The sequence below is a fragment of the Tursiops truncatus genome, chromosome 3, assembly GCF_011762595.2.
Source record: "Tursiops truncatus isolate mTurTru1 chromosome 3, mTurTru1.mat.Y, whole genome shotgun sequence".
In the NCBI taxonomy this organism is placed as follows: domain Eukaryota; kingdom Metazoa; phylum Chordata; class Mammalia; order Artiodactyla; family Delphinidae; genus Tursiops; species Tursiops truncatus.
The window spans coordinates 123,332,290-123,356,388 of record NC_047036.1 but is presented as its reverse complement, the minus strand read 5'-3'; the positions used below and the strand labels follow the sequence as shown (position 1 = coordinate 123,356,388).

General features: G+C 45.8%; 1 protein-coding gene across 3 annotated transcripts in view; it reads left to right on the top strand.

Annotated features, from left to right (window-relative positions):
- The window catches only part of DPYSL3 (dihydropyrimidinase like 3), a 114,666-nt gene extending 93,381 nt beyond the window's left edge, over positions 1-21,285 (top strand). The window contains exons 8-14 of one of the 3 annotated variants that reach the window (XM_019924655.3): positions 2,446-2,566; positions 6,360-6,516; positions 7,188-7,329; positions 11,511-11,681; positions 12,903-13,082; positions 16,481-16,643; positions 18,043-21,285. In XM_019924655.3, coding sequence (XP_019780214.1) covers positions 2,446-2,566; positions 6,360-6,516; positions 7,188-7,329; positions 11,511-11,681; positions 12,903-13,082; positions 16,481-16,643; positions 18,043-18,131 — 1,023 coding nt within the window. In that variant the 3' untranslated portion in view covers positions 18,132-21,285. The other 2 variants (XM_073802669.1, XM_073802670.1) reach the window with 2 other exon arrangements.
- Positions 21,286-24,099: the final 2,814 nt, after the last annotated feature.

Sequence of the window (24,099 nt, the reverse complement as noted above, 5' to 3'; positions counted from 1 at the left end):
GGGTCATATCCATCTAAAAAGGAGCTGTTGCTGATTGAAAGGAAAAACGCCAGCGTGTCTGCATTGGGCTGAATTGGACTAATTCGGGCTTTGGGTAGTAACGCAGGCTCTCCCACTGGTCAGAAGCCGTCATCAGCAATGCAACCAATAGCTAGCCTTCAAGGAACACTTGCCTTGTTCCAGGATTGAGCTAATTGCCTTACAAGGATGAACTCTGTTAATTCTCTGAACGGCCCTGTGTGTCACGTCCTATTATTATCCCCGCTTTATGGACCAGGAAACTGAGTCTTTGGGAAGTTGTGTAACATCCCTGAGATCACCTGGCTTCTAAGTGGCAGAACCAGAACACAGATCCAGCTCATGAGAGAGGCTGAGCTCTAAGATCCTGCTTTGTTAATAAAATAAGGGATGATTTATTATTTCTTACTCATTAAATTCAACTGGGTCGGTTAGTATATTTGAAAACATGAATTCTACATTAGGGTGGGCTGGAGGAAAATCAGTGATAAAAGAAATCTTTGTGTTGAGAAGCCTGGGAATTATTAGTGTAAGAAATGCCTGTGGGAACGAACCCGTCGCTGACCACCCATTGCTGCAGGAAAGGACTTAATGCCTAGTTGCCTTCACTGGTTATTTATACATACTGGTGTTGGGATTGTGTTTTGCCAGAGATTCTGCCCTGGGCAGACTGGGGAGCAAAGACTTCCATCACATGTGGCCTTTGTGATAACCACTGGGAGAGGAGAGAATAGGCCAAGGGAAAACTCTGGCTTCGCTGATGCAGCGCCCACTCTGGCCAGACACTGCTCTCACCCCACCGTCCCCTGATACACCCTCCCTATCTCCACTTCCTTTTTTAATTTTTATTGGCGTATAGTTGATTTCATCACAGAGTAGCGAGTAGAGTTCCCTGTGCTATACAGTAGGTCCTTATTAGTTATCTATTTTATATATAATAGTGTGTATATGTCAATCACAATCTCTCAATTTACTCTCCCCTTTCCCCCACGCCTGGTAACCATAAATTTGTTTTCTATGTCTGTGACTCTGTTTCTGTTTTTAAAATAAGTTCATTTGTACCATTTTATTAGATTCCACATTTAAGCGATATTATATGATGTTTGTCTCTCTCTGACTTACTTTACTTACGATAATTTCTAGGGCCATGATAATCTCTAGGTCCATCCTTGTTGCTACAAATGGCATTATTTCGTTCTTTTTTATGGCTGAGTAATATTCCTGTGTGTGTGTGTGTGTGTGTGTGTGTGTGTGTGTGTGTGTGTGTGTGTACACCACATCTTCGTTATACATTCATCCGTTGATGGGCATTTAGGTTGCTTCCATGTCCTGGCTGTTGTGAATAGTGCTGCAATGAACATTGGGGTGCATGTATGTTTTTGAATTATGGTTTTCTCTGGATATATGCCCAGGAGTGGGATTGCTGGGTCATATGGTAGTTCTATTTTTAGTTTTTTAAGGAACCTCCATACTGTTTTCCATAGTGGCTGTATCAATTTACATTCCCACCAACCGTGCAAGAGTGTTCCCTTTTCTCCACACCCTCTCCAGCATTTATTGTTTGTAGGTTTTCTGATGATGGCCATTCTCACCAGTATGAGGTGATACCTCATTATAGTTTTGATTTGCATTTCCCTGATAATTAGTGGTGTTGAGCATCTTTTCATGTGTCTGTTAGCCATCTCTGTGTCTTCTTTGGAGAATGTCTATTTAGATCTTCTGCTCATTTTTGATTGGGTTGTTTGTTTTTTTGACATAGAGCTGCATGAGCTGTTTGTATATTTTGGAGATCACTTGTCAGTCACTTCGTTTGCAAATATTTTCTCCCTTTCTGTGGGTTGTCATTTCGATTTGTTTATGGTTTCCTTTGCTGTGCAGAAGCTTTTAAGTTTAATTAGGTCCCATTTTTAAATTATTTTTTTTAATTTTCATTACTCTAGGAGGTGGATCAAAAAAGATATTGCTGCGATTAATGTCAAAGTGTGTTTTGCTTATGTTTTCCTCTAAGAGTTTGTACAGTATCCAGCCTTACATTTAGGTCTTTAATCCATTTTGAGTTTATTTTTGTGTATGGTGTTAGAGAGTGTTCTTATTTCATTCTTTTACATGTAGCTGTCCAGTTTTCCCAGCACCATTTATGGAAGAGACTGTCTTTTCTCCATTGTATATCCTTGTCTCCTTTGTTGTAGATTAGTTGACCATAGGTGGGTGGGTTTATCTCTGGGCTGATCTCCACTTTTGAGAAGCCCAGTGAAGCAACACAGCTGGGAAGCTGTAGTTCTGAGGTTTGGATCCAGGGCGTCTAACTGCAGATCTTCCAGGCTTTTAACCTCTGTGCAGCGCTGCATTCTCAGTTTGTAGAGACAGGGGAGCGGCACTCTGAGAGGTTTGTGCTCCCCTTGACTCCCGAGGACTTTTTTTTTGCAGCTGGAAGCTGAGGCTGTGTTCCGTGCCATCACCATCGCCAGCCAAACCAACTGTCCTCTCTACGTCACGAAGGTCATGAGCAAGAGTGCAGCCGACCTCATCTCACAAGCCAGGAAAAAAGGTGATTTGTGCTCCGAAGATCTCAGAGCCCCTAATGAGCCATGTGGCTCCTTTCCCTTGGCTGTCCTGTATACAAGGTGCCTATTTTGCTCATTGCCTTGCTCTCAGGGAAGCCCCTCATCCTTGTTAGCCCATTGGATCCTTTCTGCATCCTGTGTGGATGGCAGGATCCCAGGATTTCTACTACTTGGCAGATGAGTAAATTGAGGCTCAGGAAGGGTAAGTGGTCTGCCCGAGACGACACAGCTTGAATCAGTTCTTTGGAGAATTGGTGCCTCTCTTTTCCTCCCTGGGACCTTTCACTGTCAGTTCATGTTATCTGAACTTTATAACTGGACATATTCATGAAGATTATATTTGGTGCAGCAGTCAAAGACCCTACTCAGATGGACTTCAACAAGTAAATTATTGGTTGAGGGTGTTTCAGGCATGGCTGGATCAAGGGGTTTAAACACTGATATTAGAGCTCTATCACTGTTATTCCTTTCTGGACTCTGCTTTCCTCTCTTTTCAGTATGAACAATGACAAGAATAAATGCTAAGAGCTGTTCTTGTCCTCTACACTTGGTGGGGGCAATGGTGAGGGAGTAGAGAACATCTTTTCCAATAGCTCAAGCGAAAGTCCCCAGGAATACTGCCACTGCCTTGGCTTGGGTTGTGGGCTCATCTCTGAACCAATATCTGCTCCGGAGATGGTGTAATTGATTGGCCAGGGTTGAGGGCAGTGTACAGGGAGGAGGTCCCACCCCCTGAGCCACTCAGGGGAGCCCAGGTTATTTCAGAGAAGGCATTGAATGGGTCTCCAAAGGGCATCCAGCGGTGTGGCCTTCATGACCTGGCTCTGTCCCCATGGCCTTCTGACTTCTGTTTCTTTTCTCCATGGCTGTTAACTCGGCTTCCTTTGCTCACCTCGTGCTAAGCTCAAGCTTACCCTCATTTCAAAACTTGCTTTCCTGCTTTCCGTTCTTGTCCTCAGTGACGCACTAATGGGCTCCCTTGTGAACAGAGTGTGGTTGAGACACAGGAGCCGTAGGGCTCTGCGTTTGGTTGGGAGGGAGGATTTCCTAGGCCCGGCTGTATGATTGTGACTGCCGTGTGCCCGTGGGACCAAGCTGAATGATTCATCTACCAAACCCAGAACTGGTCTGTAAAACTCCACATGTGAGTGACTGGGGCGGCTAAAAATAGTCCCAGCTGACCGATGGCCGAGTGTTTGGCTGCCTGACCTTCTGGCAAACGGGACCCTTTTCTTACGGGAGGGGAATCTCCCTAATTGCCCCGCCAGCCTTTCTAGCTGGCAGATTCTGGGGCACCACCTGCTCACCTTACCCTGCTCATGGGAAGCCTGCTGTTTTCTCGCTCAGCTTTTAAGTGTCTCCATATGATATGGCCTGGCTGCTTCGCTGGGTATGAGTCATCAGGACAGAACCAGGAATGAAGCCCAGTGCTGCTTACCCATTCTTGGAGAAGGGAAAAAGGAAAAGAAAAGTGCACGGGGACACCTCCACTCCTCTCCCCACGGCCACCTACTATCCTCACCCTGTCTTGCCTCGTGCTGATGGCCACATCCTGCTTGGGACCCATTGTCGGATGACCTGGGGGCTTCAAAGACAGTGTGTTTCAATTATATGCTGGGTCTTATTTTAAATTCCATGTAGAAAAATTCCTCACCCTTAGCCTCCTGGCTTATGACTTTCTGGCAAGGAGAACTAGTACAGCTGTGTCTCCAGGGTGGAAGGGAGGCATTATTTTAGTGATGAAAAACCGGCTGCTGAGATGGAAGCCAATAAACATCTCATGAACCGTCATTCTCAGGGAAGGAGTCAAGAGCATTCAGAGCAGGAAGACAGTGTATGGCAGGGTTCACTCTTCCCTCTGGACCAGGGGACTATTTAAGCCCCAGGGTGTTTAATCCCCAAGTGCTCCTCAGCATCTCTGCACGGCTGCTCAGAATCAACATTAGGAATTTCAATTTAATGAGGACCAACTGTATGCCCTGCATTGAGGGGAAATACTTTAAATGTATTATTATGTAGCATTCACAAAGCACCAGGAGAAACTGGCATTTATTATCACCATTTTTCAGAAGAGGAAATTGAAGCACATCTTGTCCAGAATCTCCCAGCTTGGAGAGCTAGTCTCCAAATCCAATTGTGTCAATAATGTAATTACAATCTCTACTTATTCTAGTCTTCCGTCTAAAGATAGTCCAAAGGGAGAGGTCTTCCACTTTTAAGGTTGTATTTCTCTTAATAGTACTTGAATGCTTGCCTTGACTTTCATTTCTTCGTTTCTTTTTGGTCCCATATGCTTTAGTTTGGTAAATATTTTTGGAGAGTCCTTGAAATTCTCTTCAGTCCTATGTGGATCCTTTTCACTGCCGCCCCAAAGAACAGGTCTGTCCTATATGAATCATTGCCATTGCTTCCTTCTTTTGCCCATGGCAGACATCACAAATCAATCCTGAGCCTTTTCTAGTGAGACCAGAAGCATATTTAGAATTCTTCCCAACACAGAAATCCAGGCAACTAAAACCTAAAATTGATTGGAGTTGAAGCAAGGCAAAACCTGTAATCCTAGCCATAGAGCCTTCTTAAACTTCCACCTTGTGGGGAACTTGAATGTGGAAGATGGAGGAGCAAACTTAAAGAAGCCAAGGGCTGCACAGGAATCGTTAGCCCAAGATTCTGGCACAGAGAAACTTGATAGCAACCCACCTTCTATGAGATAGCGTTTACCTTCTGTATCACTGTCCCTTCTTCTTTCACAAGCTCAGTTTAGATCAGTGTATGTCCCAGTATCCTTCCTCCCCTCTCCTTCGTTTGGGCATTCCAGCCTCTCATTCTAGACACAGGGTCCGGGAAGCTAACCTCAGCTTTGCTGTGTCCCTGGTTGTTGGGTGTCCTTGAGCAAATTACTCATTGCTTTAGGTTAAGGAGTAACAAACATGATGCAAATAAGATGTGTCATCCTCAGGAACTGGTTTTACTTTGTGGAACCAAAGCATGTCTTTGCAACAGCAGGATGTAGCGGTTCCCAGTGATGTGGGCACGTATGTGGCTTTGGGCTTCTACAGTGGGGAAGAGGAAGAGGTGTAAAAGGAATCACATTTGCTTAGCATCTCTTATGTGGCAGACACTTTGTGTTTGCCAAACCTTTCTTTTTCACAAGGCTGAGAAGTAGACGTCATCTTATTTCATCAATTCCAGGACCTATTTTTGTTTTTTGTTTTGTTTTTGTTTTTTTTGCGGTACGCGGGCCTCTCACCGTTGTGGCCTCTCCTGTTGCGGAGCACAGGCTCTGGACGCTCAGGCTCAGAGCCCATGGCTCACGGGCCCAGCCACTCCGCGGCATGCGGGATCTTCCTGGACCAGGGCATGAACCCATGTCCCCCGCATTGGCAGGTGGACTCCCAACCACTGCGCCACCTGGGAAGCCCCAGGACCTATTTATTCCACATTTTAACATTTCTGAAATGAGGATGAATCTTCCAATTTATATATATATATATATATTTTTTTTTTTTTTTTTTGCCTCAAATGTTAATTTGCCTCAGAATTTGAGAATTGATGCTGCATCTTGCAACTAGGGGCTTCTACAGAATACAGAATTGTTCCCATTTAGAAGATAGAAAAGCAGAGGCTTAGAAAAGTGGGGGAACATGGACTTGAACCCAGGCCTGCCTGACTCCAGAGCCACAGCCTTGAGTAGGCTTAGGGGCTATGATTATCTAAGCCCGGCCCAGGGCAGCACATATATTATATCACCCATTACCTCTGTCCTCCCTGTTGCAGGAAACGTGGTCTTTGGTGAGCCCATCACCGCCAGCCTGGGCACGGATGGGACCCATTACTGGAGCAAGAACTGGGCCAAGGCGGCTGCGTTTGTGACATCCCCGCCTCTGAGTCCTGACCCAACTACCCCTGACTACATCAACTCCTTGCTGGCCAGGTTGGTGCAGAATGACAAGCAGCGGGCATTGTGTGGAGGCATCTTGGGAACGATGGGATGAAGACTGGAGCCACCCATCCATCCGCTAGACTAGAGTCTGCAGTGAGGAATAAATATCGAGAATTCCCCTGCAGTGCTGAGCACAGATAACAGGCTCTTCCCTAGTGTATTTTAAAAGATACTACAGTGATCATATTAGTAATGGTAACAGCAGTTAATACATATTGTATGTCGAGCACTAGGGTGAGATTACACGTGTGATCTCATTGTTCCTCATAACAACGCTGTGAGTGAGGAACTGTCATCACCATTTCACAGACTGAGCAACTGAGGGTCCGGGAGACAAAATCATTTGCTCTGTTTTGATGACCACCTAACCAAAATTACAGGGAGACTAGTTTGCTGCTGCCCTCTGTGGATAAGTCCCATCACTCATGTGGGTCATTTTTGTTACACAAGAGGTGATCTAATCCCACCCCCTCATTTTCCAGATAAGGTAACTGAGCCCTAGGGAGGGGAAGAAATTCACCCAAGTTCGCATAGTTGGCGAGAGGGAGAAGGATTCCAAACTCAAGTCATGGCACTCCACATGCCTACCCTAGACCCTCATTTCTGGGCCCCTGCGGTGCCTCTAGCCTCCCCGTTCACATGGAGCTTTTCTCCTTCGCCAGTGGGGACCTGCAGCTCTCCGGCAGTGCCCACTGCACCTTCAGCACTGCCCAGAAGGCCATTGGGAAGGACAACTTCACAGCCATTCCCGAGGGCACCAGCGGTGTGGAAGAGCGGATGTCTGTCATCTGGGACAAGGCCGTGGTAAGGACCATGGTCATAGGAGGGCATCCAGGGCCAGATCAGAGCCTCCTGCCGCTGCTCCTCTTTGCCCTGTCATGGGGGTGCTGGGGGCACAGATGAGGCCTCATACCTGCCCAGGTGTCTCTGGAGCCAGGTGGCTCAGGTGGTTTGGGAATGTCCCTTCTAGAGTGATGAATCCTGGGGCCTGAGGTTCTGAGGAGGCCTCCTCTAGATTGTTAAGGGCTAGGAACCAGAAACACAGATCATTTATCTGATGGTATGAATGATCTGTGCTTAAAATAATAGTGAATTAAAAATTCTTTTTGTTTGGAGGGTTTTATTATCTCTTTTGAGAGGGTTGGATATAACCCTCTGAAATGATAAGCAAAGGGTCTGTGACTAAGACTCAGGTCATTTGCTCACCAAGGAGTGGTGTGTGGTCATCCGGGCTGTACAGGTGATTGTCTGTCAAAGTCTTCTGGCAAAGTGGCCTGGTTTTATTTTCCTTGTTTAACATCACAGAAGCTGGAAAAAAAAAAAAAAAAAAAGTCATGCAAATGAAGTCACTTCCTAAGATTTGAGTAAAATTAATAAATAACTCATTATTAAGTTGATCACTTCCCTCTGTTTTATTTTTAAAACCCTGAAGCCACTCATTTCAGAGCCAAATAGAATACATATCTACACAGTGTAATCCAAGTTTCCCTTTTCTTGGCTCCCAGGAAGCGCAAAACTAGATTTTAAACTAAATTCTTCTTTCCTTACCCAAATTGTTTTGTGAAGGGGGAAAGTATAAATATTTTTGTCTCTTCTCTTACAAACTTAGATTTTTTTGGTCTTTTTTTTACATTGTTATCTATTTATGAATGTGTGTATATATTTATCTTGGCATATCTGGAACTGTTAAAAAATAATATATATTTTAAAATTACCAACATGATACATGCTCAGTAAAGAACATTTGGAGTGTACAGAAAAGTACACACATGAAAGAAAACAAAACTCACTTATAATCCCACAACCCAGGGATAACCATTGTTATCATTTGGGTGAGGTTCTTCCATATTTATCCTGTGCCCATGCAAATACAAACATATTATCTGAGATATGGGCTGATAATTACATTTGTTTTTACTATGAACTGTCTATAATCCTTTTTGGAGTTAGAAGGGATAAATAAGTAAGTAAGTGTATGTACATGTCCAGAAAAAAATGCATACTTCCAGAGCAGTCACTTCCATCTTCTTTATCATTTTTTTTTTTCTTCTTTTTTTTGAGAAGGATAAGTGTTAGCTCTTCTCTAAATGTTTGATAGAATTCAACTGTGAAGCCATCTGGTCCTGGACTTTGGTTTGTTGGAAGATTTTTGATCACAGTTTCAATTTCATTACTTGTGATTGATCTGTTCATATTTTCTATTTTTTCCTGGTTCAGTCTTGGAAGGTTATACCTTTCTAAGAATTTGTCTATTTCTTCCAGGTTTTCCAATTTACTGGCATAGAGTTGCTTGTACTAGTCTCTTAGGATGCTTTGTATTTCTGCAGTGTCTGTTGTAACTTCTCCTTTTTCATTTCTAATTTTATTGATTTGGATCCTCTCCCTCTTTTTTTTGATGAGTCTGGCTAAAGGTTTATCAATTTTGTTTATCTTCTCAAAGAACCAGCTTTTAGTTTTATTGATCTTTGCTATTGTTTTCCTTGTTTCTATTTCATTTATTTCTGCTCTGATCTTTATGATTTCTTTCCTTCTACTAACTTTGGAGTTTGTTTGTTCTTCTTTCTCTATTTCCTTTAGGTGTAAGGTTAGATTGTTTATTTGAGATTTTTCTTGTTTCTTGAGGTAGGATTGTATTGCTATAAACTTGTCTCTTAGAACTGCTTTTGCTGCATCCCATAGGTTTTGGATCATCATGTTTTCGTTGTCATTTGTCTCTAGGTATTTTTTGATATCCTCTTTGATTTCTTCAGTGATCTCTCAGTTATTTAGTAACGTATTGTTTAGCCTCCATGTATTTGTGTTTTTTACGTTTTTTTCCCTGTAATTGATTTCTAATCTCATAGTGTTGTGGTCAGAAAAGATGCTTGACATGATTTCAATTTTCTTAAATTTACCAGGGCTTGATTTGTGACCCAAGATGTGATCTATCGTGGAGAATGTTCCCTGTGAACTTGATAAGAAAGTGTAATCTGCTGTTTTCAGATGGAATGTCCTATAAATATCAATTAAATATATCTGGTCTGTTGTGTCATTTAAAGCTTGTGTTTCCTTATTAAGTTTTCTGTCTGGATGATCTGTCCATTGGTGTAAGTGAGGTGTTAAAATCCCCCACTATTATTGTGTTACTGTCGATTTCCTCTTTTATAGCTGTTAGCAGTTGCCTTATGTATTGAGGTGCTCCTATGTTGGGTGCATACATATTTATAATTGTTATGTGTTCTTCTTGGATTGGTCCCTTGATCATTATGTAGTGTCCTTCCTTGTCTCTTGTAACATTCTTTATTTTAAAGTCTATTTTATCTGATATGAGTATTGCTACTCCAGCTTTCTTTGTTTTTTTGTTTTTTGTTTTTTTGCGGTACGCGGGCCTCTCACTGTTGTGGCCTCTCCCGTTGTGGAGCACAGGCTTCGGACGCACAGGCTCAGCGGCCATGGCTCACGGGCCCAGCCGCTCCATGGCATATGGGCTCTTCCCGGACCAGGGCACGAACCTGTGTCTCCTGCATCGGCAGGCGGACTCGCAACCACTGCGCCACCAGGGAAGCCCCCAGCTTTCTTTTGATTTCCATTTGCATGGAAAATCTTTTTCCATCCCCTCACTTTCAGTCTGTATGTGTCCCTAGGTCTGAAGTGGGTCTCTTGTAGACAGCATATATATGGGTCTTGCTTTTGTATCCATTCAGCAAGCCTGTGTCTTTTGGTTGGAGCATTTAATCCATTCACATTTAAAGTGATTATCAATAAGTATGTTCCTATTGCCATTCTCTTAATCGTTTTGGGTTTGTTTTTGTAAGTCCTTTTCTTCTCTTGTGTTTCCCACTTAGAGAAGTTCCTTTAGCACTTGTTGTAGAGCTGGTTTTGTGGTGCTGAATTCTCTTAGCTTTTGCTTGTCTGTAAAGCTTTTGATTTCTCCATCGCATCTGAATGAGATCCTTGCCGGGTAGAGTAATCTTGGTTGTAGGTTCTTCCCTTTCATCACTTTAAGTATATCATGCCACTCCCTTCTGGCTTGTAGAATTTCTGCTGAGAAATCAGCTGTTAACCTTATGGGAGTTCCCTTGTATGTTATTTGTCATTTTTCCCTTGCTGCTTTCAATAACTTTTCTTTGCCTTTAAGTTTTGCCAATTTGATTATTATGTGTCTCGGCGTGTTTCTCCTTGGGTTTATCCTGCCTGAGACTCTCTGCGCTTCCTGGACTTGGGTGGCTATTTCCTTTCCCATCTTAGGGAAGTTTTCAACCATAATCTCTTCAAATATTTTCTCAGGTCCTTTCTCTCTCTCTTCTCCTTCTGGGACCTCTATAATGTGAATGTTTGTGCATTTAATGTTGTCCCAGAGGTCGCTCAGGCTGTCTTCATTTCTTTTCATTCTTTTTTCTTTCTCCTGTTCCGCAGCAGTGAATTCCACCATTCTGTATTCCAGGTCACTTCTCCCTTCTTCTGCCTCAGTTATTCTGCTATTGATTCCTTCTAGTGTATTTTTCACTTCAGTTACTCTGTTGTTCATCTCTGTTTGTTTGTTCCTTAATTCTTCTAGGTCTTTGTTAGACATTTCTTGGATCTTCTTGATCTTTGCCTCCATTCTTTTTCCGAGGTCCTGGATCATCTTCACTATCATTATTCTGAATTCTGTTTCTGGAAGGTTGCCTATCTCCACTTCATTTAGCTGTTTTTCTGGGGTTTTATCTTGTTCCTTCCTCTGGTCCATAGTCCTCTGCCTTTTCGTTTTGTCTGTCTTTCTGTGAATGTGGTTTTTGTTCCACAGGCTGCAGGATTGTAGTTCTTCGTCACTTCCATCTTAAGCCATGCATTTAACCATTTTCTCTGGGTGATGGTGACAGCCCCACTGATTCTGTAGCTTGCTGGGTGGACTTCTGTGCTCACCGTCTCAGAGGTCCCTCTTTGTATATGTGGGCCTTCGTGGTCCCCCTGCTCTGAGCTCAGAGGCCCTAGATGGACCATTTTGTGTGTGTACGTTTCAACAGGCCACGGGGAAGATGGATGAAAACCAGTTCGTGGCCGTGACAAGCACAAATGCTGCCAAGATCTTCAATCTGTATCCCCGCAAGGGAAGAATATCTGTGGGCTCTGACAGCGACCTGGTGATCTGGGATCCAGATGCCGTCAAGATCGTCTCTGCCAAGAACCACCAGTCGGTAAGACCTGAGCAGGTGGGAGTGGAGCAGAGTGGGGAACGTGGGCAGGGAACGTGGTGGTGAGAGACGTGTGTTTGTGTTGAACCGGGATAGTCAGGCAGGGACGTGTTGCAATGACACACCACCCCCAATTCCCAGGGACTTAAAACCTCAACAGTTTCTTTCTCACTCCTGCTTTCCAAAATGGGTTGGCAGAGGAGAGGGGCTCTGCCGATCACAGTCGCTCAGGGTTGGGGGCTGGTAGAGGCACCAGCTCTCTACACGTGCTATGATTGTTGAGGTCGGGGACCAGGACATGGCTTTGAAAGCTTTTCCGAGATCTCACTTCCTCTCACCCTGCACTGGCCAGAGCCAGGCCGGAGGCCATACTTTATTCCAGGAGGTCAGGAAGTACATGGATACCTTGTGCCTAGAAGGAGAAAGAATGGGAAAAAAATTGGTGAACAGCTCTGATGACTTCCTCATGAGGAGTTCCATGTGAAAGATGACGGTTAAAGCCCAGTACCTAACAGAAAGGGTTTTAAAAATACAGTGCTTGTTAGTAAAAAGAGCATTTTTCAAGCACTTATGTCTCAGGCACTGTGCTTTTCATTTGTTGAATCTCTGTAACAGTCTTCTTCAGGTGGGCACTATTATTAAGGAAGTGGAGATGCAGAGATTAAATAATTTATGCAGCAAGTAAATGGTGAAGCTAGGATTCAAACCCAGATAACTTGACTCCAAGCTGATATCCTTAACCACTTTTCAATAATGCCTTGCACTTATTGGATAAATGAAGGAGGTAGGGAAGAAGCCCATCTGGGGTGGCAGTGGCCTTTGCTTCAACATTGTGTCATATTACATTGTTTAATTTCGAGCTAGTGGGGATGTAAGGGTCATGTAACCCATCTACCCAGTCCAAGATGGCAAATACACCATCTCTGGTAGTTATCCACCTTCTCTTCGAACACTGCCAGTGACAAAAATTTTCTTCCACGTGAGGACCTTACTTAAGACTGGATGCTTCTCTTGGCCAGGAAGCCCACTCTTAGCAAGCATCTGTCTCCCGAGGCCTCCACCCACTAGAAGCTTGCAGATGCTTTGTAAGCTGTTCCTGGCTTACCTGGTGAATCAGTTCCTAGGGATGCTGAAGGCAGGATCCCAAGCACAGGAGAACCGCGTTCCTCTTTCTGTCCTTACTGCACCCATAACCAAGGCTTCGTCCCTCGCCCCTGTCTCTAGGCTGCAGAGTACAACATCTTTGAAGGGATGGAGCTGCGCGGGGCTCCTCTGGTGGTCATCTGCCAGGGCAAAATCATGCTGGAAGATGGCAACCTGCACGTGACCCAGGGGGCTGGCCGCTTCATTCCCTGCAGCCCCTACTCGGACTATGTCTACAAGCGCATTAAAGCCCGGAGGAAGGTGAGAAGCAGGCGGAGCCCAGAGGTGGGGGGGGATGGGCTCTGTGTCCCATTCAGCACAGGGACAGGAACCATGAGATTGGGAGGGGTCTGTGTGCTCTAGATCCTCCCAAAGAAATTCACAGCAACGATCTCTTCCCAAAGGACCATTGCACAGATTTAATGGACTATAAAAGGGGGGTTCAAAAACTTTCTTGGCTAAAGAAAGCTTTTTTGCAAACGATTTCCCCCCGTTTTTAGAATGCTTTTCCTTAAAGTAATTAAACATTTTAATAATTCAAAATAAAGTCTGTATCTATTTTTTGTTAATAATTTACTCTTCAAGGCTTACAAAGAGAACCAGCAGTCCACACCCACCCCTCCTTGTTCCATCCCGCATCTGTCTGTTGCTGCTCCACTGGGGCAAATGTTTATAACTCTTTTAGCAAGTTCTGTGGTTCATATAAAATCTTATTTATGTCCCTGATTTCACAGATAAATAGGTAGATGCATACACAGCCATATGGGTACCTGTTTGTGTACATGTCTGCCTACCTCCCTACACGTTACAGACAGAGTAGCTCTAGCTGATGGAGGGGTGAGGCCCAGAACTCTGTCTTTCCAGCTCCCTCTCCTATCCCCACACTCATCTCCAGGTCGCCTTCCTGTAGGGAAACCTTAGGGCTCCTCAAAACAGGGTTTGACCAGCTCTGGGATTGTGGGATTTGAGCCGTGGTACTGACCTCGTCTGTTAGACAGAATAAAGTCATCTGTGCACATGGGATGGGGGAGATGGTGGGGAGAGGAGGAAGGGGGCTCCCTGTGTAAGTCACTGGGGGCCAGGCCAGAGGAAACAGAACCATGCCACCTCTGTGCCTGGACCCATCCCAGGGGTTTCCAACTTCCCTGCAGAGTACGTTGCCTGGGAAACAGGCTCCGAAGGGGAGATTTTCACGCAAGAGGTTTCCTGGGTGTTGCTTTCAGGATCACCCCTTGTGGCCAAATGAAGAAGCAGAACAGGGCAGAGGGAGAAGTCAGGCTGGGATGCAGCTGTAACCAAGGCCTCAGTGGACCTCAGCTGGGCTGGTCCTTGACAGGGGTCTGGGCCTTATATTCACTCCCTCCACACACACACACCCCCGCCAACCTACAAACCAGTATGGGATGTGGGCTGCCCCGGAGCAGAGGGTGGGGCTTTGGGCCTAGCGGTTCTCTTCATCTGAGGGCAGTTCTTGGGTGGGACTCCAGTGAGCCCTTCCTATTGCCAACACCCGCACCAGCAGGGAGAATGAGTCTTCAGTCGTGGCGACATTGGGGCGGGGGCTTGGGGACAGGAAATGGGTGCCCACTGCAGTACCTCTTAGAGAGAGAATCACAGAAACTCAATATGTAAGTGGTCGTCGAGCCTCTGGGTGGATGTTGGCAACACAGGGGGCCTTCCCATCTCATGAGGCAGCTGCCCACCCCTGCCTGTGAGAACCAACTTCTTTTCTTTGTCTGTTTTTGTTTTCAAATTTAATGTTTTATTGGAAGGGGAACAGATAATCCAATCAGTTATAAAATCAAAAATAGAGGATTCTAGAATTATGATGGAGACAGAAACATAAATTGAAATATTCAGAATTCTGAGAAGCCTTTTTTGTGCAGATAGCCCCAGCATGATCTTGGTTGTCCAATCACTGAGCTCCTACTTGGGAAGTTCCTTGTAGTTTCAGATGTAGGGTTACCGAGGCAGTTGTTGAGTAGAAGCCAGAGAGAATCCATGTCCTCCAGAGCCCAATGGGTGGCAGCAGCCGTATCCGTGGCCTCCACAGGAGAACGAACTTCGTTCGTTCTGCAGGTCTACCTCCCTGCAGCACACCAAGCTCAGTTCTGCTCCAGGCACCTGCACAGAATGAGTTAAACCCATCTGAGCACCTGTGTGTTCCCAAAGTCATCTGTCCTTTGGTCTAAATACCCCTGCAGCCTTCCGCTATTCATTCATGACAGTGCTCTAAATCCCTTCACCATTCTTCTCTCTTTATGAGTGGTATTTTAAAGGTAGCTAGTATGGAGTAAACTTCCACACTCCAGTTTTGGCCTAATAGAGAAGAGAATGAAACTCAAACGTCTGAGGTATCAGCTTTGTATTTCCATGAATGTGACTTAGCCTCTGGACCCCAAGAGATGTTAATGAAATACAGTTATTGGTCAAGGTTTGGGGGGAGTACAGATATAGTCATCATCTCACCTGAATCATTAACGTCTACAAATGTGGTGAGCTTTGCCTCTGCACCTGCACCTGAGTCACTGATGGATGCGAGGGAAGCCTCTGTGGCCAGCTTCCTTGGATCTTACAACGAGCTGTCCTGTGATGTCAGCTGTCGGCGTGTCCTCATTGCCTCACCTCTGGGCAATGATAAGAGACAGGCAGAGGTTGTGCGCCGGCCATTCTGCTGCCTTGGGTGGTCTTGCGGTGTTTGCATAATAGACTGTGAGCACCTTTGTGGGAGGCGCCCTGTTTCATGTGACCGTGAGCTCTGGTTCCACCACGCCTGGCCTCTGCTGATGTTGCTGGCGGGTTCCACGGTCCCAGGGCAGGTGCTGTGGGACCACAGCCAGAGGCCAGGGGGTCAGACCCACTGAATGAGGACAGTCATTTCAATGACTGTCAATGAGGACAGCCACTTTTGACCTGTGCTGAGGAGTGTGAGGATGGAGCTCCCATGCGGTCCTTGCCAGCACTTACGACCCTATCTCAAACTGCTACCCTTCCCACCGCTCTGCTCCAGCCGCATGGGAGGTTCTTCTGTTTGATGACATTCCCACTGGCAGTTTCCTCTGCTGAGAACACTGCCATCCACACCTCCCCCAGCCTCCTCCCTCCCTCCCTCCCTCCACCCTGGCCCCACCAACAATCTCCTTTGGTCCTTAAGATAGAAGCTCATCTCTTTAGAGAGGCCTTCACCCGCCACCTCCATGGTCACTCTGTCACAACACCGCACATTATTTATTTTATACTGCTTCTCCTTTCCTTAAAATCACCTTTTAATTTTTTTGCAGTTTTATCGAGATATAATTGACTAGTGCAGCACAAACATAAGTCTGAGGTGTACAGCGTAGTGGTTTGACCTGCACACACCATGGAATGAGTACCACAATAAGCTTAGTGGACACCATCATCTCATATAGACACCAAATTAAAGAAATAGAAAAAAGATTGTTTTCCTTGTGATGAAAACGCTTAGGATGTGATTTATAGCGTATAGCAGTGTTAAGTATCTTTATCATGTTGTACATTGCATCCCTAGTAAAAATAACATGATTATTGCTTTCTGGCTCTCACTACATGCACTTAATTCACTGCCACCTCTGTGCTACCTAGAACACACCCTTAACCGTTGAGCGAATAAACTTTGCTGCCCGCTTTCTCTGCTGCAGATGGCGGACCTGCACGCAGTGCCCAGGGGCATGTATGACGGGCCGGTGTTCGACCTGACCACCACGCCCAAGGGGGGCACCCCCGCCGGCTCCACCCGGGGCTCTCCCACGCGGCCCAACCCGCCTGTGAGGAACCTCCATCAGTCCGGATTTAGCCTGTCAGGTGAGTCGGAGAAGCTGATGATGAAGGTAGTGAAACGGGGAGGACGGAAGGGGGAGGGGAAGCTCAGCGTTGCGAGGTTAGCGGTGATGCCGGGAGCTAACCCAGATTGCCTTCTAGGGAGACGGTCACTGGGCCGCAAGCTGGGACGTTTGCTGAACCAAAGAGAAGTCCTGGTGGGAAAGGAAGCCAGGGCTCAGCCAGGTTAAAGATCAGGTTTAAGTGATGGCCAATTCTGCTTAGAGATCACACCTGGCGGGGCCGGGGGCGGGGCGGGGCCGGGATGACTTCCTTATGAATTGAGCGTGATTTTCTGCGTTAGAGAGCCCTGCAGTATGCTTTCTTTCCTTTGTTTGCCCAGGTTACCAGATAGCTCAGATTATTTTTATGCTCAAATTGCAGTAGCTTCTTCTAATCTATGATTTTAATTCTACTCTCCCCTTCCTTGTCATGATGATAATGCTAGCAATTACTGAACATTTACCATGGCCTAGCTGTATCATGAATCTTTAAGAACTATGATATTCATAGAAAATATTCAATTGCTCTATAACCAGTAGCCTTAAAATGGGGAAAAATAAGTGTAGATTTGCATCACTATATTGAAAATTGTAAAGTGAGGGAAATGAGATGATAAAAAAGGAAAGAGACATGTAAAGGGACAGTATCTGTGGGGAAGAAAGAGGAGGAAGAAGTGGGAGAAACAGGAAGATAGGGAGGAAAAGACATAACGGGCCATAGGGGAGGAAGACGAAAAGTGCTAAAAGTTAAGGTGCCGTTGTCAGAGATCACATATCCTAGTTGCCAGAAATTTTTCAGTGTTTTTCCATTTTTTGTTGCTCCCTGGCCACTGTCACCGGTAAACTTTTTTTGGCTCCTTTCTAAAGGACATGAGTGCATATCATATCAGTGTTTCCTTTTAGCTGCGGCCCCAGGCCAGACTATCACCACTGCAAGCTGTGAGACACTGGGCAGGTTGCCTAACCTTTCACAGCCTCAGTCACCTCCTCTGTAAAATGACGTAATAACAGTACCTGCCTCAAGGGTAGCGGTGAGGACAGAATGGAATGATCTGACGAGTATTTCCAACGTTGCTCGTCAAAACGAATGTGAGCAGCTATTTTTCCTATCATTCCCGTTGTTCTTTTTATTATCATTGTTATGATGCCGAGGGTCCGATGAAATCCAGTTAAGACCCTGGCTTTTCCTGGCAAAGGCTTGTTTTCAGGATGGTGGGTATGAAAAGCCTGGAATAGCTGTGACAGCCTGGAATGGAAGTTTCTTGGGAGACGAGGAAGGCATTTAATATCTTACACTCTTCAAATTAATCCATTTTCTCTCTTGTCCACACCCCCCTGTCTCTCTCCCTTTTTAATCCCTGGGAACTTATTGCCACCTGCAGGCACCCAAGTGGATGAGGGGGTCCGCTCGGCCAGCAAGCGCATCGTGGCGCCCCCTGGAGGCCGTTCTAACATCACATCCCTGAGTTAAGCGACCCCTCCCCCAAAGAGAGGGGCGGAAGCAAGAAGCGATTCTTTTGAAGCCAAAATGGTACACCAATATTTAAGAAGGAAAGTGAATCCAAACAGTTTCGATCTAAAGAATCAATAAGCCTCAAGCCTTATGTTTCTCCAATGTTAACGCTCGCTTGCCTAGCTTTACGATTATTGCTTTGTTTTCTGTTTATGCATAGCCTTGATTTGTTGGACGCCCCTACCCCCCATTTACATGCATGCAATCAGGCCACTAAGGTAAAAGCATCCGCTATATAGTGTTGAGAGCGTGTGTAGTGCTGCATCTTATGACAAGGGGACAGACAAAGCTGGGACGTCAGGAAAATGAACAAAAGGGACGCCAGTTATTTGGGGTGAGTGGGTGGTGGGAGCCCAGAGCAAGGCAGAGGGCTCAGAGGGACTGGGGTAGGGTGTGTGCGGGGGAGGCGGGTGGGTGAGCATAAGGGGTCTTGTGTATTGTGTTGATGAAGTAACGTTGATTTCCACGGAAGATGGCCACTCGGGGCAGCTGTCACGCCATCACGGTCCCCTGGGGTCTGCGGAGAAGGCAGGCAGTCTTCGGGTTCTGGACTTTGTCACATCCCCTCCTAGTAGATTTTATCCCTTGGAACATTTTATTAAAACACCAAAACACCAAAACCCAACCATTGCTTCCACCTGCTTGGTCGTGCCAGTGTTTGGTCGGGCCTTTTTCTCACTGTTGCTTTCAAATTCTTCTCTTTCCTGGGCTGGGAAGGAAGAGGGGAGAGAGGAAAGGACCTTTCTCTTGCTCTTGCCCTCCCTGCCTCTTTGGTGCTCTTAAAAGGCAGCAGCTGGGAGCACAGCACAGGCCCTGGGGGGAGGGCAGCCACGCTTAAATAGCGCCTCCCTCTAAGCCCGTGTTGGAGCTCACCTCTCACGGCTCTTTGCAAACCGAGGCAAGCAGGGGGCTTCTCGAGTTAGGACTGGAGCTGAGATGGGCTTCTCTTGCCAGGGGTGAGTGATTCTCTTGATCTCCTAAGATCCAGGCACATCCATGATTGAATATGATTTTTTTGTCATTATTAAAAATGTGTTTGCTTAGATGTTCCCTAGCTTTTATTACTAATCAGGGGTCTCAGCTCCTATGGGAGGCCAGCAGGGATGTGGGAAAGCCAGTCTGGAGCAGAAGGTGCATGCTCTGTGGCCGTGCTTCTCTTTGTCAATTCTGAACCATCTCTTTCCCCTTCCGTTAGCATATCCCTTAGGGGAACTTTTTGTTTTAGTACCAGAATCTCCCAGTGAGTGGAAGTGACATGACACGTAAAGGAAATTAGCATAAAGCATTAGTATCCACCTTGTCTGTCAGACGTGAATGTCCAATTCCCTATCATGCCACTTCTGAAAATTCAGTTTTGGAGCAAGTTCTGTGAGCCCAATGAGGATCTGTAGAACCAAGAGGCCCATATGCAAGAAAAATAGATTCAACCTGGGATCAGACTTCGGTGCTCAGGGGATTCAGCTGGTAGACCCCGCAACTCTGTGTACTAAATACTTTCATGAAAAGAGCAGGCCTCGAGCACCTTTCAGGTGCATAGGAGAAGCCATTATCTCTGCAAGTTTTAAGAAGACCAGAGAAAAGGGGACACGTGGCTAAAAAGGAATTTGGAAATAGCCAAGGAAGAGGATTTCCCTAGCAAGCTACTTTCTGTTCTAATCATGAAAAAGATGATTTCCCTTCATAAAAGGAGTCTTGCTGTTTTTAAGGCTTTTTCACGGTGCCTTTATTTTAAGGGAAACATAAGCGAAGGGGAGGATGTACCTCTTGATTTATAACTCAAAGATTTGGGGGCCTGTGGTACAACCGAACTCAGAATGACAGTTTTGCAAGCAGAGGAGCTAGTCAGATCTGAAGCATCTGTATCTATGCCTCATCGGCTGGGCTGGGCTTTAGGATACGTTGCAGTACCAGCTATCACCACCAGATGGAGGAAAAGACACGTATATGACTCTAGTCTGAGCATCCACTTGTGTGCCCTCTGTTGCTCTTACCCGGCCTGAGTCCAACTCATCCTCCCCATGACCTCTCTGTGCTTTGAAAAATAAATCTTTCATGGCCAAGTTGGTTGCACTTGGGACTTCTGAATGAAACACTCAAGCAGAACTTCATATTCTACACAGGTTTCCTATGCTGTAGGAACAACCCCTCTATGTCTTCACGATGGGCAACAGGATCTGAGGAAGTCTCCCTGTCTTCATGTACAATTAGTAACTTTCCAAGCATAGAAAGTTCTGAGAATTCCAAGAAAACTCCCGCCATATTCTTGACTTTGATTTCTGATGCCTTGTTACTTAAGTTAAAATTTATATTCACATGTGCCCTGTTCTATGAGACCCGTTCAAGAGCCCTGTCCTGAGGGTTTAGGAAGAGAACATGGCGGTGAGTCACAGCCCTCTCAGAATTCCCTGGCATCTCATCCACGTGTGGGAGGCCATGCCGGGTCTTCCGTCTCCCCCAAGCTTTCTTTTGCTGTCTCATCTCTTGGCCTGGCCCCTCTCTAAGGGGGGGATGTCAGTCACCTGGGCTTCTCTCTGGGGCGGCCACCATCTTGGGTAGTTGAGAAGGCCTTAGTTGAACTGTTAAATCAGCTGCCCCACTAGAGATATTTCCTCTAAGTTTTCTAGAGATGGCAGTGTTGTAGTTATCCCGAGAATGGGTTTCTTCAAAGTCCAGCCATCCTATGGCCTTTTTCTTCATGACTTCACGCAGAGAGTCATGTTCTGCTCCACAGGCCTCAATCCCAAGCCTGCACTTGGCCTCCCCCTGAGAGATCTTCCCAGCAGCTTCCTGCCACAGCTTCTCAGGCCTTCTCCCCTGGAAAACTCCAGCTCGAGTCCCAGTGTACACATGGGCTGTCCTGAGCAGCCAGCATTCCTTTGAAGTTCCCCTTTGGAAATGGTGTGTGGGTGTTCAGTTGTGTCTGGTGACTATGGACAGACAGTAAATCTCCCTGTGATCTGTGGTAGCTGTGAGGCAGCTCTGGAACGCGAAGAGCTGTTTGCTTTGAACCGTGAAGAAAACTGTGTTTTGAGTTTAGCTGAAATTAAGAAAAAAAAGTTCATCAAGTGACTGTTAATGTAAACCTGGTTATTAAAATAACTATAAAATCGCAGCTGTGGTTGTGTAGCCTTTTTCTGTGTGTGTCATGCCGGTCGACCTAAAGTGTGACAACTGCACCATAGAACTGACAGGGTTATTAGTAGGAGGGCACATCTGATGTAAACCCTGAGAAAATTTGGGAGTTTTGTCTTTTCAGTTGAGCTTGAGGTTTTGTTTTGGCCACAGAGTTAGATGACCATTATTAAAACTCTGGGGAATAACTAATTTTTTTTAATGTTCATCAAATTTGGCATTAATGTACAAGGCCATTTGGGAAAAATCTAGTTGAGTACAGAACAGATCCTGAAAAGTTTTGTTTGTTTTGGGTTTTTTGTTTGTTTGTTTAGGTCATCCCCTTAAAGCATTTTCTGCTTCTTTCTAAAAACTTGGACTTTGAGAAAATTCAACCAAAGCATGTTTCAAAGTATATTCTTTAGCAGACTGTTCCCAAGGTGTCCAATGAGTGTGGGGAAAGTATTGTTTACTATAATAATCTGAGAGATTTAAAGTACACATCATCAAGTTAAAAGCTCTGAGAAATTTTATGTCTTTCAAAATGTGTCCACCTTCTATATCATCTTTTACGCTCTGCCAAACCTGTTATACTAAACCCTTTTGGGGATACACTCCTGGATCCAATTAGAATTTATGCAGGGCATGTCTCATTGCAAATGTTAGACGTGTATAGGCAAAGAAAAAATTTTGGAAAGGGTTTTTTGAAGTCTGGTGTAACTGAAAACTTCAGGGATAGATTTGGGTAGATTGGAGCATAGCTGGATCGAGAATATTGTTTCTCTCCATCTCTTAGCCCTGCTTGCCTTTAGTAAGTGCTTCATTCTTAGGAAAGCTCTTTCCGTGTGGGAGCAAAACTGACCATCAGCGCCTCCAAGTTTGCATTTTTTACCTGCTTAAGAGATTTCAGGGGGAGAGAGGTTCTCTCCGTAGTGCCAGCCAAGGAGACGGATTCTGATTGGTCCGGCTTGGTCACGTGTTCACCATTGACCTCGACACTGTGGCCTGGAGACTGGGACTGATTGGCCACACCTGGTAACACACCCGGCTCCTGAGCCACCTGAACCACGTGGACTGTCCGTAACTCGAAGAAAATCAATTTGTGATCCCAGAAGAGGAGGGCATGGATGCTAGGCAGATAAACACAGCAGGTGGCCACGGCAGCATTCTCAAGCCTGCAGGGCACGACTGTTTCTCAGCACAGTGTCTGTGTGTAGGCTGGGGCAGGCGCGGGAGAGGATCAGGGAATGGTAATTCCTGGTGAATTGCTTTTATGTGTGATGAACGCCCAGCTGAAACCACGTCAGAAGCTACTCTGAGCGTCTAAGGAATTATTTCAGTTTGACGTTCAAGGTTTGATGATTAAGAAGCTTTTGCCCGTAGTCGCATTTGGGGGCTTGAACTCAGGACTGGTGAAACACCTCTCCCTGCTCAGGACCATGGCAGCAGCTGAGCTCTGCTTAGGATAAGCTTGGGTGTAAAGGGCAGGGTCAGTGCTTAAAATGATCTCAGCCTGCAGGGCTCTAAAAGGGATGAAGCAGTTTTTTTTGTTTTTGTTTTTTTAAGTTAGTGCAATTCACACATTGACTTTCTCGCCTCTGCGGACTGGAGGTATTCAGGGTCGAGTCACATCCACCAGGTGGGGAATGAGAACACTGAATAGGAATAACAAGGTCCCTCTGGTTTTGAAGAACTTTCTGGAATCAACTCCGTTCCCATCAAGCTATCACAAGGAGAACACCAACCGTGAGCAGGAGATGGGATGAAAGGGCCAAAGCAGCCTGCAGGAATGAGGTTGCATCCTTAAGGCTGGCATTTCTCAGAATGGAAGGTCTAGATCCTGCCCTGGGATCGGTGGACGCTGAGAACAAGACAGCACACTTCACATGACCTGGACAAGGGTACTCTGCATGCAGGACTTCAGAGCCCACAAGACTTACGAGAACCTATCCCGGGAACCAGTTAGCCTGTGGCTGCTAAGCTGTTGTGGGTCTGAGAGGTGATTGGAAGGCCCCTTGATTCTCCCCTGAGGCAGAAGTTGCTTCTGGCTCCAAGAGTTCAGAGCTGTCTGTTAACCTTCCTGTCCCGGGATATGGGCCTTGGACCATCCACCTGCTGCTTGGGTACGTGGAACCGGACAAAGATGTGGAGAGGTAAGAAGGGAGAGTGCTGAAAAAAAGAGGTGCAGGGACTCTCCATGGCCTAAAGGTCATAGTGAAAGGCAAAAGCCAGAATACTGGGCTGGGCCTCCTTAGGTGTGGATACTGGAGGAGTCAGGTTTTCGGTTTCTACATACGTGGAGCAACTAGATGGTGCTGCATTTCATAGTTACAGTGCCAGAGGGCTAGAACACCATCTCTAACATTCCATAGTTCTAGAACATCATCTCTAACACCAGCTTGTCTCTAGTAAAGGACATTCCTCCCAGCAGGAAATGGAAATAAGACCAGGTGACTTTGACCCTACCCCTAGGGGAAACGATTCCACACACACACACACACACACACACACACACACACACGGCTGACAAAGAAGGAAGTGGCTTATGGTGTACAGAAGACATTTTAATACACACAGGCACACTGACGGTACACATGCTACAGCTCAACAGAAGCACAGATTTCCCATCCAAGGGCTACCTGTTCACAACAGCACAGTTTGTGAACTGTGTTTGGATTTTTCACATCCGTGTTGAATATCAGACACACTGAGACTCTAGGAAACGGTAATCACAGGCACAGTTTCTAGGAAACAGGAATTTGTGTTGACAGAATGCAGGGACAGCTGGATACTGAAACAGTTCACTGCTTTTCAT